Source organism: Terrapene carolina, unplaced genomic scaffold (assembly GCF_002925995.2).
Source record: "Terrapene carolina triunguis isolate 2854851 unplaced genomic scaffold, T_m_triunguis-2.0 Scaffold84, whole genome shotgun sequence".
NCBI classification, from domain to species: domain Eukaryota; kingdom Metazoa; phylum Chordata; order Testudines; family Emydidae; genus Terrapene; species Terrapene triunguis.
In genome coordinates this window covers 33,124,391-33,140,099 of record NW_020664435.1, presented here as the reverse complement: position 1 = coordinate 33,140,099, position 15,709 = coordinate 33,124,391, and the positions used below count along the sequence as shown (strand labels likewise).

Sequence of the window (15,709 nt, the reverse complement as noted above, 5' to 3'; positions counted from 1 at the left end):
CACACACACACACACACACACACACACACACACACACACACACACACTGCGTAACCTTTTCTGGCTCAGTATCACATAAGGAAAGAAATGTATTCTTCAGGGCAACATCCTGGGTCCACTGACGTCAATGGCGAAACTCCCATTGACTTCAGTGAGGCCAGGATATCACCCTAAATCTGTTCAGGACGCAATCATAACTTTGTCCAGTCAGCTGCTCTCTCAGTACTATAAACCCTACTATAAGAGTTTTAGCCCTGTTAGTTGGGGCATACATAGAATTGGGCAAAAGTACTAGTAAATACACAGTTGTGATAATTCTGGGTTGGCAAGGAGATGTTGGAAATTGAATGAAGCTTATTAGGTCATCTAGTTAATCAATTACTGAAAAGTGAAGCTTAAAACTAGTCTGTTCCTACATTTAGGAGCCGTATCCTGGTAGTGAATAATAGTGTCTGCTGGTTTTGTTAGAGTAGGCAAAAATCCCAGGACAGCAAGACTGAAGCTAAGATCTTCATCTGTGCCTAGTCCCTTTAGGCAGGGTATAAGGCTGGAGGAACAGTCTGGAAAATGCCTTAAAACCCTGGTTCCGGGTAGGGGAGAATTCTTCCAGCACAGGCACAGCGGAAGACAATAAGGTTGTCTTCTGAGGACCTCTTTCCAAGCCCTGTGGCATGGGGGTCATTGTCAGGAGCAGAGCCGCAGTGCTGCAGAGATTTTGGGCAACCTTAGATAGGCTGTTGTATCTTAGATCACACACGTACCTGTACCTATCTGAGTTAGAGGGGTTGTTCTGGCATCCTGGAGCAGATCAGAATTCAAGAAGGGGTTCACACACCTACCACCTCTGGGCTGAGAGTTCTGTGGTTGCCTCTGAGAGGTGCAGGCTATAATCTCAACCTAGGAGTGAAAGTGCACTATAATGCAAAAATAAAACTGCTATTGCAAGTATTTCTGTTCTAAAACTGTCTCTCTTTAAATTTGGAATTTTTCAAAATTTGTTTTGAATTATTCCAATCACAATATAAAAGGGTGTCAAGTATCAGAGGGGTAGCCGTGTTAGTCTGGATCTGTAAAAAGCAACAGAGTCCTGTGGCACCTTTAAGACTAACAGATGTATTGGAGCATAAGCTTTCGTGGGTGAATACCCACTTCGTCAGATGCCATAAAAGGGTATTCTGTTGAATTTTAGAAGATAGATGAAGTCCCAATTTGGTAAAGTTTTATGGATGCTTTATGGTCTAAAGAAATACTGTGTAATAACTATAAATATGCTCTGTTTCAGACTCTTTACATTTAGTGGAGAAAGAGCTGATTCCACAGAGCATCATAGATTTTAAGGATATTATCCCTGTATCTGCACATACTGGAGAAGGAATAGAGGAACTAAAAACCTGTATAAGAAAATCACTAGCTGAAGAAGCAGAGAAGGAGAATGAAGAATATCAGAAAGAGAAACTTCGTATTTTACAGACTTCAGAAGTATAACATAATTAAAGGAGGGAATCCGTTCTTGGATATTGGATCCATCTTTAGGAACATCTGAGTTGATTCTAAATTTGTCTTTTGTCAAGAATACAGTCCTCATGAGATTGAACTCGACTTCATAGTTCTGACTCTATGCCACTATCAATTGAACCTTCTTGTTTTGAAAGCAAATCTGGAATCTTATCTGACACACATTGTAAGAAAGGGGCAGTTTAAGAAAACTGTCTAAGAATGTGAAATGAATAATATGCAGATGTACAGTGAATTTTCTAAAACAAATACATAGTCTTTTATACAAGTGGGATTTTTTTTTGTTCTTAAGCTTATAGGTATTCTTTATTTCTTACCTACACACACCAAAGCCTTAAAGGAGAGTGCTTGAAAATGGGATTTTGCTTGATAATAGACTGAGCATGTAAAATAGTGCATTGTCATGAAGAACATGGTACATTGTAGAAGAGCTTTAGTTTTCTCTGAAACCCTTTTATCTTTAAAGACAAGTGCTAGGATAATCACTACACCTACGTGGCCATCAACAAACTGCCCAAATAGTTTCCTATTTTTAGTCACTTTGACCATCTGTTTTGGAAGTAGAGATTGGCCAAATAAAAGTACTCACAGAACATCAAGTGCTAAATGGATCTAATATCTTTTTTTTAATGCTTCTCAACATATATGAAATATAACCATAAGCATGTGGATCATTTATTTGTTCTAGGCTTCTATTTTCCCCCCACTGCATACATTTTCTCTGGTCCCTTAGTGTAGGAGAGACGGGGAGCTTGTTATGCTTTGGTTCTATACTAGCTACTGCCCTAGTAGAGTGGAGAGCAACCTGGGTGCTGCTTTAAACTCTGCCAGCTGGTAAAAATCCCCCAGGGACTGCCTGTTGTGCTACTGAAGGAGCTGGGCATTCTTTGCACCAGGGGAAACTTCCAAAGGGATGTGGGCATTCTCTAGTGCTTACGGGCTGCGGTTGAGTGGAGCAGAGAATCTGGCCTGCACTCAAACATCACTTTGTATTTGGTTATCTTATGAATAGTGCCCTAGCAAATTCACGGCCCATTTTGATAAATTTCACAACTAGATGGTTTTAAAATTGGCCAATTTCACGTTTTCAGCTGTTTATGCCTGAAATTTCAAGGTATTGTAACTGGGGATCCCAACCCAAAAGGTATCCAGAAGTGGGTTTGATTTTCTCTCCCCCCACCCCCTCCTTCCCCTTGAGCTGCCATGCAAGGCAAGGAAAAGTCCTGTTCCTCCCCAGCCCAGCGAGGGCTTGCAGCTCGGAGCCCCCTGGCTGGGCTGCTCCCAGCAGCAAGGGGGAGATCCGATTTCACGGTCTGACATGTTTTTCATGGCCCTGAAATTGGTAGGGCCCCACTTATGAATTGGTGGAAATCTGAATTGAGGCATAGGAGAGAGGCTGATGTGGGGGCATGGAAGAGCAGGGCCTACTACAGACCTGTCATTCTTCATTTGTACTCTCACCTGCTGGGTTCTGCTGTCCTCTGCTCACAGAAGTAGAGGAAGGCATGGGGCTAGAACTACCTTCATATTACAGAGGGGTAGAAGATTAAGTAAAAATGACCAAGATCTCACAAGTCCCAATTCCACATCCCCTGTCTTAATTGTGATACACACTTCCTCTTTTTACTTAAAAGTGGGTAGGTCATGTATCTAAGCAAAGAGTGAGCATCCTATCTTGGTAAAGAACTGTGCATGGCTGAGGAGGAGTTGATGTTCCAGGTTTTGTATAATGAACATTAAATGTTACTAAAAAGCAACTAGTACCCCATTGTACAATATGTCATCCACTTCAAAGATCTACTATAATGTTTCCAAAGGCAAAATTAATACTGGATTCATCAGACTTAATATTTTTATATTCTAGTAAAATCCTCTCTAAATTTAAAAGCAATTACTAGGAAGGAAGCCATAATTTACTCAGTTATCCAATTCTTTTATACTGATGAACTTTTAATACTTCACTAATTGCATTTCCTCATTGGGCTAAATCAATGTTTTCAATGGGAGCTGAACACTGCAGTGCAGACTTGCTGTTGTATTTACTTCACTGCAGGGTGCAGAATATTGTTTTACAAACAGACCTTGTAGCTTGTTCAGACATGACTGACTGGGACCCACACAAGGGGGTGAATGATGACTGCTCAAAGCCATATTCTGGTGAACCATTTAGACCTTATTTGTGATGTACAGTGGGATGTGACTGAGACCTTTAACACACACAAATCCAACTGCTCTTTTAATCACTGGGGAAGAAGGAGCTGCAAGGAGCATGACTAAAAATTGGATATTTGACCACCCATGTAATTCAACTAACCGCAGCATTTATGGGAGTCTCTCGTAAGTGAAGGTTAACACCATAACATCCATTGTTTTATTGAACCCATTAAGGAAGGGTAAACATTTATCTTCTCTGAGTTTTAATTGACGTTTTCAAATAAAGATCTTACGGGGTTGTGGTATCTCTTCGTTTCGATGCTAGTTTGGATGTTACTTTTACAGGCAACTGGATTCATTTAAAGTTTAAGTGCTATAAGAAGTTGAAGCAGAGGCTGTAAATCGTTTCTCAGTTCAGGTGTCAAGACTTTTACCAGCCTCTCCAGCCAGAAGCACGGGAAGTGGTGGATTCCCCTGGAAGTGTGATCAGCCCATCATTTTTCCTTTCAGCATGAAGAAGGGGGAAACCAAAGAAGGGAAGAGACCTTGAGATAGCATGTTCAGGAGAGGGGAGACTGAGGGTATGGCTACACTGGCAGAGCTACAGTGCCGTAGCTAGGTTGACATAACCCGTGGTGTAGAGGCAGCCTATGGTGACTGAAGGGGTTTTCTGTCAGTGTAGGAATGCTCTCTCTCCAAGCAATGGTAGCCAAGTTGATGGAAGCATTCTTCCATTGATCTAGTTGCATCTACACTGGAAGTTAGTTTGGCATAGCTACATTGCTCGATGTATTTTTCACACCCTTGAGCAACATAACTATGTTGACCTGAATTTTAAGTGTAGACAGACCTGAGACATAGCAGGCCAATATATTAGAGGATCAAAGCCGCCTTAATCCACCCCTAATGCAATCCTTGTCTCATGTGTCAGAGGAATTTGGAAACAGTCCAACAGCTTACCCTTCCCTTGTTTTTTCTTTTGTTCCCTAATGCTAAATACAGATATAAGAAAGTCTTGGTGTTTGTATTCACCTGAAAAAATAAACTACTCTCTGAAACATGGAGGGGGAAAGGGATTTTCAGCTTACACAACACAAGCTAAATAAGACCAAGGCACCACCTTGCTCACTTCTTCCTGCATTTCTTCTCCCATCAGATCTCCAGCATGTAGTGATCTTTTAGACTTGCTGAATCTGCCCCAGGCAAACTTAGGTGGACTACAAATGACCCACAGAACCCTTATTGGACCTATTCCATAAAAAGCCACCGGCCTGCTGGATGAACTTGAGCAAGTAACTTCAGCTTGCCATGCCTCCGTTTCTCCAGCTATAAAATCAGGATAATGATACTCTACTGCTTTGTTAAATGCTTTGAAATCTAGTGATGAAAAGAGAGAGGTATTATACAATTCCTAGAAGAGAAGCTACTGTAAACTTCTTGGGAAAAGCAGTGCTGACAATTCCCATGATTTTACTGTGAGTTTTGTGATATTGTGGGTATGGTTGTGGTTTTTTTTTTTTTTAAGCAGCAGTTTCTGGAGTTATGGGATTATGAGAATCTCAGCTTTTCTTTTCTTTTCTTTTTTGTAAATTTCTAGCCTCCTCCTGGTTGTGGTGGAATGCTTGAAAACTTAGTCTTTTGGACCTCGGGCACAAGGAAAATTTTAAAAACCCAAATTTATTATTTTTTACATTTAATGGTTTTTAAGCCAATCTCATAATTTTTGGAGACCTAACTCATGATTTTTTATGTTGGGGGTTGGTGATGCTGAAAAAGACCTCTGAGAAGCATTTACAGTTATTTGTATAACTTTTGCATACAAATGTAGTTCCATTTTATCTCTTGTTACAGTCCTTACCTATTAGCAAAAGATGGTGATTGGCTGCAGGGCTTGATCACATTACACCACAGTAGCATAGCAGGAATAGGCTGTAGGAGCAGATTTTGAAGGATGGTGGATAGGAAATAGTTCCAAGAGGGAATCCTGGGAGTTGTAGTTTTGGAAACCGGGATAAATTATACATCAGGGGAGAAGCAGGACTACAATCCCAGAAGCCTTTGAGCATTTCTGGGAAAGGCCACGACTTCCTGAAAGGCTGAGGAAAAAGGAATAACAGCAACACCAGCCGCTCCTTAGTATTTGCAAATAACGAGTTGCGTGCGTAGGAAGGGGGTATGTGAGATTAGTAATGTTGTTGCTTTACAGTCATTTACCCATAATGTTTTTTAGCCTTTTCTATTTAGGATCGGGTGGATTTCAGTGTTTATAGCTAATGAAAAACCATGATTGCATATCTGCAGGTGGGAGAGAAGCAGAATTGTAATGATGATCCCTTTTTATTTATATCTTTATAGCACGAAATGGGAGCTTAGTTGCCTAGATTTCCTGAGAGAACTGGGTTCTTTCCTTATTACTGGGTGTTCATGTTCAAATGTAATAAAAATGCGGTGTTGGGGGGAGGGGTGAATAATCAGCCTGAAGTTGTTTTGATGATAATTATGTCCTGATTCACATTCTAACCCACGCAGTGCTGCCATTTGTAGGGGTTGGTCGTAGGCTGTTTAACAACAGTTCCTTCATCTTTTCATTAGTCATAAGAGGCACTTGCATTTGCTGTTTGTATACTCTGAAATATGCTCAACTTTAGCCTGGGCTCTCAGTATTGCTACATTGCAAGATTCTAGGTTTCTTGTTGACTTTTAGTTTGTAGAATAAATTGTTTTGGTAAATGAGATTATACCTATGATTGTTAAATATTACCACGGTAATATATTCTAGCATTCACTGAAAGGTCTCTGGGTTAGTGAATTAGTGTGCTTGCTGTATTTTTAACCATAACTCAATGCACTTTTTGGATCAATTACCATAATAATTACACTTGACACAATCTTTTGAAAATGTTGTTGTAGTGTAGAATATTCCTGAAACCCACTAATTTGAGGCCTCTATCTATAAATCTGTGATCTGTGTTATATTAGGCTTCTCTAGATGTGACTTGTTTATAGGCTTTTGCAAAGTCGGGGCTGTGTAGTTGTATCTTTTCCTCTTTTAGCAAATCTGTGGCTGCATAGGCATAATTTATTCTACCCTCTAAGAACGTGCAGACTTCCTGGGTGAATGAATACGGAGCTAGGACTTGGGAATAGAGTGGGTTATATAGTCATTGAATAATGTATCTGATAAAAATGCTATTATACATTAAATACATTTTTTTTATTTTTATTTTAAACATTCACCCACCTTGAGAGCTTACCAAATAATGTACTAATTAATGCTTTCTTCACTAAATATAAGCAATGAATAATTTTATCCATTGCTTAATCAGCTCTACTGAGGATGTTCTGTTCCAAAATACCTTTAAAATATGAGCTAAGAGAGAATCTCTGTTATATATAGTGGTATTGAGTCTTATAGCTTCTGTGTGTCAGGCATAAAGGATGCCTTTGATCCCACACTTTAGCAGGTCTGACGTTCCATCTACTAGGATGCAGTACTACACGTACATGCTAGCTAATACATTTCATGTTCCTCTTCCCCACAATTTAAAACTAGTTCTTAAGCAGGTGGGGTGCACAGCTGTTCAAGTCCAACAATTGTGCCCCATTGTTGCCCACAGGTGCTGCCTAGCCTACATATTGACTAGTGAGGCTAGAAATCAAGATCTTCAACTCCAGGAAGAGAAGTCTCTACCATTTAGGGTAAAGCAGAATGTTCTGTAACTGTTAATAGTATTGTACCCACTTGTGCCCACAGGCTAAGTCTATATTGAAGTAAGGGACTTTTGTGTGTTTGACGTAGTTCATCCACTGACAAAGAATCTGTACCTCGGCTGGAGCGCCAGAGCAGGGCCGCGCCACATGGTCTGGCCCCCGACCCAGCGCCCCGGCTGGAGCGGGGCCGAGCCACTGGTCCAGCTCACAGGCTTAATACAGCTCGCGGGCCATAGTTTGCCACCCCTGTTCTAAGCACTGATCAGCAGAGCTCTTTTGAGAACCAAGAAATTGGGGGAGCAAGGCACTGAGGATGGGGGTAAGGAAAGTCCGTGAGAGGATCTCACCCCGACTGGCTAAAGTCAAATTGGTAACCAAAAGCTGAGATAACAACTTGAAATGTATTTATCACTAGGAATGTAGATTCAAGGATCTAAATATCTCTGTGATAGAGTCTGGGAACTTCCCCAGCAACACAGGTCTCTTCTGCTGAGGTACTCTGACGTCAGGCTGGGGATTAAATATCCTTGGCACAAAGAGAGAGAGGGGCAGAGGCATAGGTGGTCCTGTAGGGAAAAACTCTAGGACTGGAGAAAGCTTAGGCTGAATGTAATGTTCCGTTGTTTTATTTAAGTTAACAATAAAGGCAACCCCAGGAAGGTGGCTTGCATTCTAAGCTGTGTGTTGGAGAAGGGTTGGCTCTTCCCTGCTTGCAGCCATTTCAGAATTTCTGTATTAATGCTGCAACTGGAATTACATGAAAGAAAACATGCAATTGACATTTTCCTCATATGTTCTCTTTCCTAGATTCAAGAGCACATCTTTTCTGCTCCCAACAGTTGCCAGGGTTTCTCCTTATTTGAATACACCTTTTGGTGAGTATGTATTATCTGTCCTTATGCAAGCAGTTCACTTCTGAGCAATATTAGCAATTGAAGCCACATCCTGCCTAACAATATTTGCCACATAGGGCAAATTGCCACTGTCTGTGTGATTAGAGATAACTGCCTGACCCCACAAAATGGAGGACAGAAGTGAAGTCTTTAGTAACCAGAGAAAGAAAAGTGCTATTTCCTTATCTCAGAGTGGTTTGACCTTCCCTCCATGAAGAGGAAAAAGATTCAACCTCTACACAATATGTACACTCCTTTCCCTGCCATTATTTGCATAATGAAGTGCATATTGACGTATGAGAACCCAGGTCCCTCGATTTCTGTGCCTGTTCTAAACACAAGACCATATTTCTTCCCATTTCACTTCCCTATCGTTGGAGAGCCAGAAGAGGCTGTGAGTAATCCAGTTGGGGAAAGCTTGGGTAGGTCACTCGGTGACAGTAAATTCTCGGAGAGTTGTCACTAGTATTTGTCCTGCCTGAATATTTGAACATGTGAAGAATAAAATCTTTTTTATTCTAGATTTTTTTTTTCTGTGTTAAGGCTTTTGAATAAGTTGTGTAGCGTTCGTGAGAAGTTGCAGATTGAGAATCCTGGAGACCTCTCCCTAACTGCAGAACTGTAGCACGTGACAGATGCTAGTCATGTTGCACATTGCATTGCTGACAGATGCTCAGATACTGTTGTGAGGAATGCAGGATCAGACTCTGAAGAACAGAATGGCAAGTTTCAGCTTCTGCACACAGTACAAGAAGGACCACTCATAGAGATGGAGAGGATGGTTGACACTCGGTGCCCACTTAGTAAAGAGAACTTGTATAGCTCCATGGAACCCAAAGCTCATGTTTAGCAGTGCAACACTAGAACTTAGAACAGGAAGGTGGAAGGGAAAGTACTGTATTCAGTTGAAATCACAAGAAGCTAAAGTGTAGTTACCTAAATTGAAAAATTGGTCAGCATATTTTAGCTAACAACCTTGCACATGTGGTGGGGGAGCCTAAATTACAACAAATGGTCAGGTCCTCAGTTTTACATCTCATCCAAAAGACCGGTCAGTCTTTGTCTTTTCTGCTGTAATGGACAATGAGGATACTGCTCGGTGCTCTCTGTTCTCTGGGATTTGGAGAGCCTCAGACTCCACTATGTGTCAAACTAGGCAGTGCTAGGACCCGGCCAGGTGAAGCTGCTCCCTGTGTTTAATCTCTAAGAGCCTGTCCCAGCTCTCACTGAAGTCAATCGAAGTTTTCCATTGATTTCAGTGGGAGCTGGATCAACTCCTGTATAGGGAATGTTTTACAATGAAGATTAGGCAGGGAGGCCTGAAGGATATCTCAGTGGATGGCCGTGGGGTAATTGGGAGAGAGTTTACAAGTACTTCTCTCCCTACACCATTCCCATGATGACATGGGCAGCCAGTTAGTCACTTATGTCTGATGCCATAATATCCCACGTTTCCGAACCTATTCCCTGTCTAGCCCCTCCTTCAGCTGCCAAACTCCTCCTGTTCCCTTTTTCCACCAGCTGCAATAACAATAGGAAAGATATTTTGTAGCTACATCAGAATTTGTCACCCTTGGCATCTATCTAGTCTAGCTGATGGCTTTTCCTAGAGTCCATCCCCATGGCATATAGCATCCATCACCATAGTATCTGAATGCTGGTTTACAGGCAAAATAGGTCCTTACAGAACCTTTATTGTTTGTGTGTTGTGTCATCATGGCCACAACAGATTTGGAAATAACTACTGGGCCACTGTTTCCTTTAACATCATCATTAGCATATGAATAGAAACATGAATGTATAAGAGGTTCTTTACTATAGAAGATGTGTTCTCTGTAATGTCCACAAGTAGCTGCAATTTCTACTAAAGTAGCATATGAAGCACGTATCCTTCAAAGAGGTTGTTAGCTGTTTCTCAAAACATTTCTCAGGAGCCTTGAATCATTTGTGTATTCCTAATTCTTGCACACCAGGAAGATGATGTTAAAACATAATTTCAAAATTATCTGCTTCATGTTCTGGCACTTGTATCCTGTTTACCATCTGCATTTCTACTAATCCCAAGCATTGACAGCATAGCAAATCCTCTCTCTTCATTTAAACATACTGGATTGGCTGAAGTGATGGTTTATGGATCTGGAGAGGAGAGAAGGAGCACTGCACTGTGCTGGATTGTATGGCTATACCATTCCCTCACAATGCCAGCTCTTTTGCAATTAGGAAAATGTACCCAGCTATCCAAATCAACCCTACAATGTCTCTGTTTCTCCTTCATGAGCTCACAATAGGACCAGATATACCCTCTCTCCCTTTGTTCCTCGTCTCTGAGTTCCTTTGGATTTGGATATGCACTTATCAAATACAAATATTTAAAATGCACACAGAAAACATGTAAACACCGTGTAAAAACTATGATCTAAAATGAATCTAAAAGAAATCCAGCCCAAATACACAACCATATAATATTAAAGCAAGTCTGGAGCAAGACAAATCCAATAACCACCAGGAAAACCATACCACAAAATATGTCAATTCTCTCTGAACTGAACTCCCACCTCGCAGGGTCCTAGAGCCCAGGCTCCAGACTGAGCCCAGAAGTCTACACAGCAGTGAAACAGCCCCGCAGCCCGAGTGTGAGTCAGCTGGCACAGGCCAGCCACGGGTGTCTTAAGCTGATCTAAGGCCCCACTGGTGTAGGAAGTATCATAGAATCATAGAATATCAGGGTTGGAAGGGAACTCAGGAGGTCATCTAGTCCAACCCCCTGCTCAAAGCAGGACCAATCAGATACGGTTGGGTAGAAAGGGATAGCTGGTGTGCAAAAAAAAAAAAAAAAAGAGAAGGCACTCACAAAACAGTAATAGGCCAGCCAATATAAATAGATCTTGTAGTATGGTCTAAAGGCAGCCAAAAACAGACTGGAGACTGATGTCCTCTGTCCATGTATCTGGTACAGCAGACAGAGTTACCCATGCGGTCCTAACCCTCACTAGAACTGGGCACAGAGTCACTGGCATAATTACATCTACCAGTATTCTATGGAAAAACTAGATACCTGTATGTTTCCCTTGGATCCTCAGGTATCTGAGGATGCTGAGAGGTGACCTGACCTCTCTGTCCTCATATGTTTTCTTTCCCTGCTTCCCAAGACCCTTAACTGCTTTTATAGTTTCTGTTATTGCAAAGAGATCTGTGGACAAAGTGGGTTAGCAGTTGACCTCTGATAAATCTTGAGCTTGTTCTGATCTCTTCTGGCACGGAGTTCCATAGCCAGTGGCCCCACCGCTGAGAATGCCGTCCCACCAGGGGACTTGTGTCTTATCAGAGCTGCCTGACAGATATGCCCTTCTCGAGCTTGTCTGTTTTTCCATTAGTGTCTAAGCCGCAAGACACAACATTTGATCTCGTAGTAAAGCTAAAATTACCTCCCAAATTTAGAGGCGTAAATTTATCTGTTATTTCTTGGCCTCTTATGTGCACTGATGCAGCTCGAAACATTTAGATTGAGGCGTATGTTAAGTAAACTGTGGTACAGAGAAAGGGGCACCTTTGGGCTGTTTTACTCATGGGATAGTCCCATTAACTCCCATCAGAGTGCTCCTCTGAGTAAGATGAGGAGGGTGTGGCCTACCCTCAGCTAGGTGTGCAGTGTATAAATGGTGCCTTTGTGGTAAGTGAGGGTATGTCTACACAACAACTAGACACCCGCGGCTGGCCTGTGCCAGCTGATTCGGGCGTGCGGGGCTCGGGCTGCAGGGCTGTTGGGCTGTTTCAGTGCTGTGTAGACTTCTGGGAGTTCAGTACAGAGAGAACTGACATATATAACTTTTTAACAAGCAAGTCTAATTGCTTTTTTTTTTACTTTAAAACAAAAATACCACAGACAAAAGACTCACTTTTTTTGCATCTGGTTAATCTGTTTGTATCTGTCTCAAGTATGTGGTAGGAAGGTAACAAGTAATTGTATCTTGTGTGTGTTCAAAACCTCACTTTTTTAAAAAAAGGTAAGTTTGGATCAGGGGTGGCCAACTTGTGGCTCCAGAGCCATATGTGGCTCTTCAGAAGTTAATATGCGGCTCCTTGCATAGGCGCCAACTCCGGGGCTGGAGCTACAGGTGCCAACTTTCCAGGATGCTGGGGGGGTGCTCACTGCTCAACCCCTGGTTCTGCCACAGGCCCTGCCCCCACTCCACCCCTTCCCACCCCCTTCCCTGAGCCTGCCGTGCCCTCGCTCCTCCCCCTCCACCCCAGAGCCTCCTGCACGCCATGAAACAACTGATGGGGAGGGAAGGCTGATCGGTGGGGCTGTTAATTGTTTGTTCTTAATGCTTGACAGTTACTGACAGTAATTTATCAAAGGCTGAATCTCCATTGCCTTGCGCTTTGTGTCAATGCTTAGGCCTGTGCAAAATGTGTGTAAAAAGCTACCGAATCCAAATGGCAGTGTTTTACACCCACTTCGCACTCATTTTACACTAGTGTAAACGATTCCACATGGTGCATGGCTGTGGAGAAGCAGGTCCTGAAGTTTGCTCTTCTGCTATGTTAAAATGTTCCTTTTAAGACTCTTCCCTTCTGAACCCATCTCTTTTCATCACAGGGAGTGTTTTCTGTGGGCCAACATGGGCTGCCGGGATGTTCATGCAGCGACAGTACTGGCCTTCCTCAGTGGAACAGCCTCGGTAGCAGGACTTTTTGCTGCAGTTTTACTTCCTAACTGGAGACTGATGAGGCTGCACACATTCAACAAAAATGAAAAGAATCTGACAGTTTACACTGGACTCTGGATTAAGTGTGCGCGCTTTGATGGAAGCAGAGACTGTGTGATATATGACACAGAGTGGTACACAGCAGTCGATCAGCTGGATTTACGGGTTCTCCAATTTGCGCTCCCCTGTAGTATGCTAACTGCTGTCTCCGCTCTGCTGCTGTGTTTGATCGGCATGTGTAACACGGCCTTTGTGTCAAATGTACCAAACATCAAACTTGCTAAATGTCTTGTAAATAGTCCAGGCTGCCACCTTGTGGCTGGTCTGCTGTTTCTACTTGCATGTGCCATTTGTCTCACACCATCAATCTGGGTAATTTTTTATAACAACTACCTGAACAAAAAATATGAGCCAGTTTTTACCTTTGATATTTCAGTGTATATTACCATTGCCAGTGCAGGAGGCCTGTTTTTCACTTCAGTTCTGTTATTTCTGTGGTACTGTGCATGCAAAACCTTACCGTCCCCATTCTGGCAGCCTCTCTATTCCCATGCCTCGAGCATGCATAGCTATGCCTCCCAGCCCTATTCTGCACGATCTCGGCTCTCTGCCATTGAAATTGACATTCCTGTTGTAACACATGCTTCTTAAAGAAAACAAAACGTGTTTCAAAAGCCAAATGTTTATTCTGGCTCAAACCTTGGAAATTGAAGGCCTGATTCTCTGCTGCTTTGCCTCATGTTTAATCATTTACACCTGTGCAAAGTGGATGTAATATATTCCCAAATCAGACTGTACAAGGTTGAAGACCATAGAGAATTGGGTCCATAATATTTTTAAGTCTGTTACTTTTTAATGTATTTCTGACCGATCTCTTCTTTGAATTTACTCCTAGAAAATATTGACTGCTGCTAATGCTGTACTGACATGCCATTGATCAAAAATAATTTTTACAGAGACCTTCTGGCACATCCACTCCTCCTCCTGCTTATTCAGACCAAAGGTGTTTTGAACTTCTTTACTGATTTGATGAGCTATTCCTAGGTCCCGATCCTGCAATAAGAATCATATAGGTAGACCCATTCCACTGTGCATTGCCCTATTAAAGACAATGGGGCTTTTTGTGGGGTGCAGTTCCCATTGCAGGATGGCACACTCTGAAGAATATGATCTGCCAGTTGGAGCAGGAGGATGAGTAGGAAATGGGCTACAAAGCCTTGCATGTATTTTGGGATGTGATCTCTGAAAACAGTATTTGACAAACTAATTAAGTCTTGTTACAATGTTCTTTGTTTTCCACTGTGCATAAACCAAAACCCATCTGCTTATGAACTTCAAATGCAGCATTAGTGTCAAATTACCCTTTAATCTCAAAGTAAAAATCAGAGATTTAAAAAAAAAAAAACAGTTCAACTAATAGTTCTCAGTCCTATTGCAATGGCCTAGGCTAAATCTCAGAGGTTGGGATTTTTTCCCTGCTCTTCTTCAGTGCATTTTCATTCCATTCAGTGGATTTTGATAAATTATGAATCTCATCAGATTTTTCCATTTTATGATTTATTTAAAAATACCACTTGTGATTCAAACATTTTGGTTTAAAACTTGAATATTGTATTTTAAGGGGCGTCGTCATCGAGTAGTACAAGCCTAAAATGAAAACTGCTTTAGCATTATTCTGTTCTGGAGCAGAATGTCCTCCAGATTTCAAATGTATTGCATAAACCTTGAACAATTTTACAGAATATTGAACACTATTTGCTGTATTATAAACAGGCTATCAACATGCCCCTCTGGGAAGCAGATTGTAACCACAGGGGGAAAGATTCATCATTCTGGATGTCTTATGTATATATTAATGAAAACAAGCTTATGTATTTTCAAAGGTGATATTAATGGGATTGTTTTTTTTTTTTTTTTTTTTTTTAAACGGTGGTTGTCAGGCTTTTCAGGCTATATCTTATTTATTTATAGATAAGGATTTCACCTTTCCAACCCTTGGCTTCAATATCTCTCCCCTATTCAATTGTTGTTGTTTTTTTGACCCAAGTTGATTTCTAGGCTCCCTTTGAAGAGAAGTTTCCATCCCCTAGTCATCTGTAAGCTTCGTAAGTAGACATATAAGCTAAGATTTTTCAAAGTTTAAGTGATTATAAACCCCTAATTTGAGACACATTAAAGGACCCTGATTTTTCATAAAGTGCTGGCACACACCCGCTGAAAAATCAAGGTTTCTCAGGTTGAGTACTGAAAATTACTAGTCACATCTGAAAATCCTGGCCTTACACTGAAGTGTAATATTCTCAGTACAGACATTTCTGACTCACTGTGTTTCTGATATGTTCAAATCTTTTCATGTTTGAAATGTGGTTCCAGTCTGAAAAGTGACTTTGTGTTAGTGGCACTGTGGAGTTTGTGTATTTGTGTCTCATTAACTCCATAGCAAATTTGCTCCGTTCGCAATTTAAAAATGAAAAAAAAATTGTTTCTAATTCCTTGCCCTGTAAACATAAGCTGGGATCTGAGAGTCAAGCTGGGATCTTTCCTTCTCCATGTATTAGCACTAGTAATAAATATTCCACAGGGCAACTGATGCCCTCCCAGGATCTTTATTTCTGTTGTTAGTGTGTTGAAAAGGAATGCCTCGACCTTATTTAGACCCCAGACTAAGTTTGCAGAGCAGGGAGTTAGAAAAGATATGGTCTTACTTTCAACCAGAGAACATTGTAT

At 41.5% G+C, this 15,709-nt stretch overlaps 2 protein-coding genes across 2 annotated transcripts in view; both read left to right on the top strand.

Annotated features, from left to right (window-relative positions):
* Positions 1-1,994, top strand: part of GTPBP10 (GTP binding protein 10) — a 19,663-nt gene extending 17,669 nt beyond the window's left edge. The window contains exon 9 of the mRNA XM_029910972.1: positions 1,283-1,994. Within this exon, the coding sequence (XP_029766832.1) occupies positions 1,283-1,485 (203 nt within the window). The 3' untranslated portion in view covers positions 1,486-1,994. The remainder of the gene's footprint in view (positions 1-1,282) is intronic.
* A 3,760-nt stretch (positions 1,995-5,754) lies between these two features.
* On the top strand, positions 5,755-14,387 carry CLDN12 (claudin 12). The gene is made up of 3 exons (XM_024202067.1): positions 5,755-5,842; positions 8,188-8,255; positions 12,874-14,387. The coding sequence occupies exon 3, from the start codon at positions 12,896-12,898 to the stop codon at positions 13,631-13,633; it is 738 nt and encodes a 245-aa protein (XP_024057835.1). The 5' UTR covers positions 5,755-5,842; positions 8,188-8,255; positions 12,874-12,895; the 3' UTR covers positions 13,634-14,387.
* Positions 14,388-15,709: the final 1,322 nt, after the last annotated feature.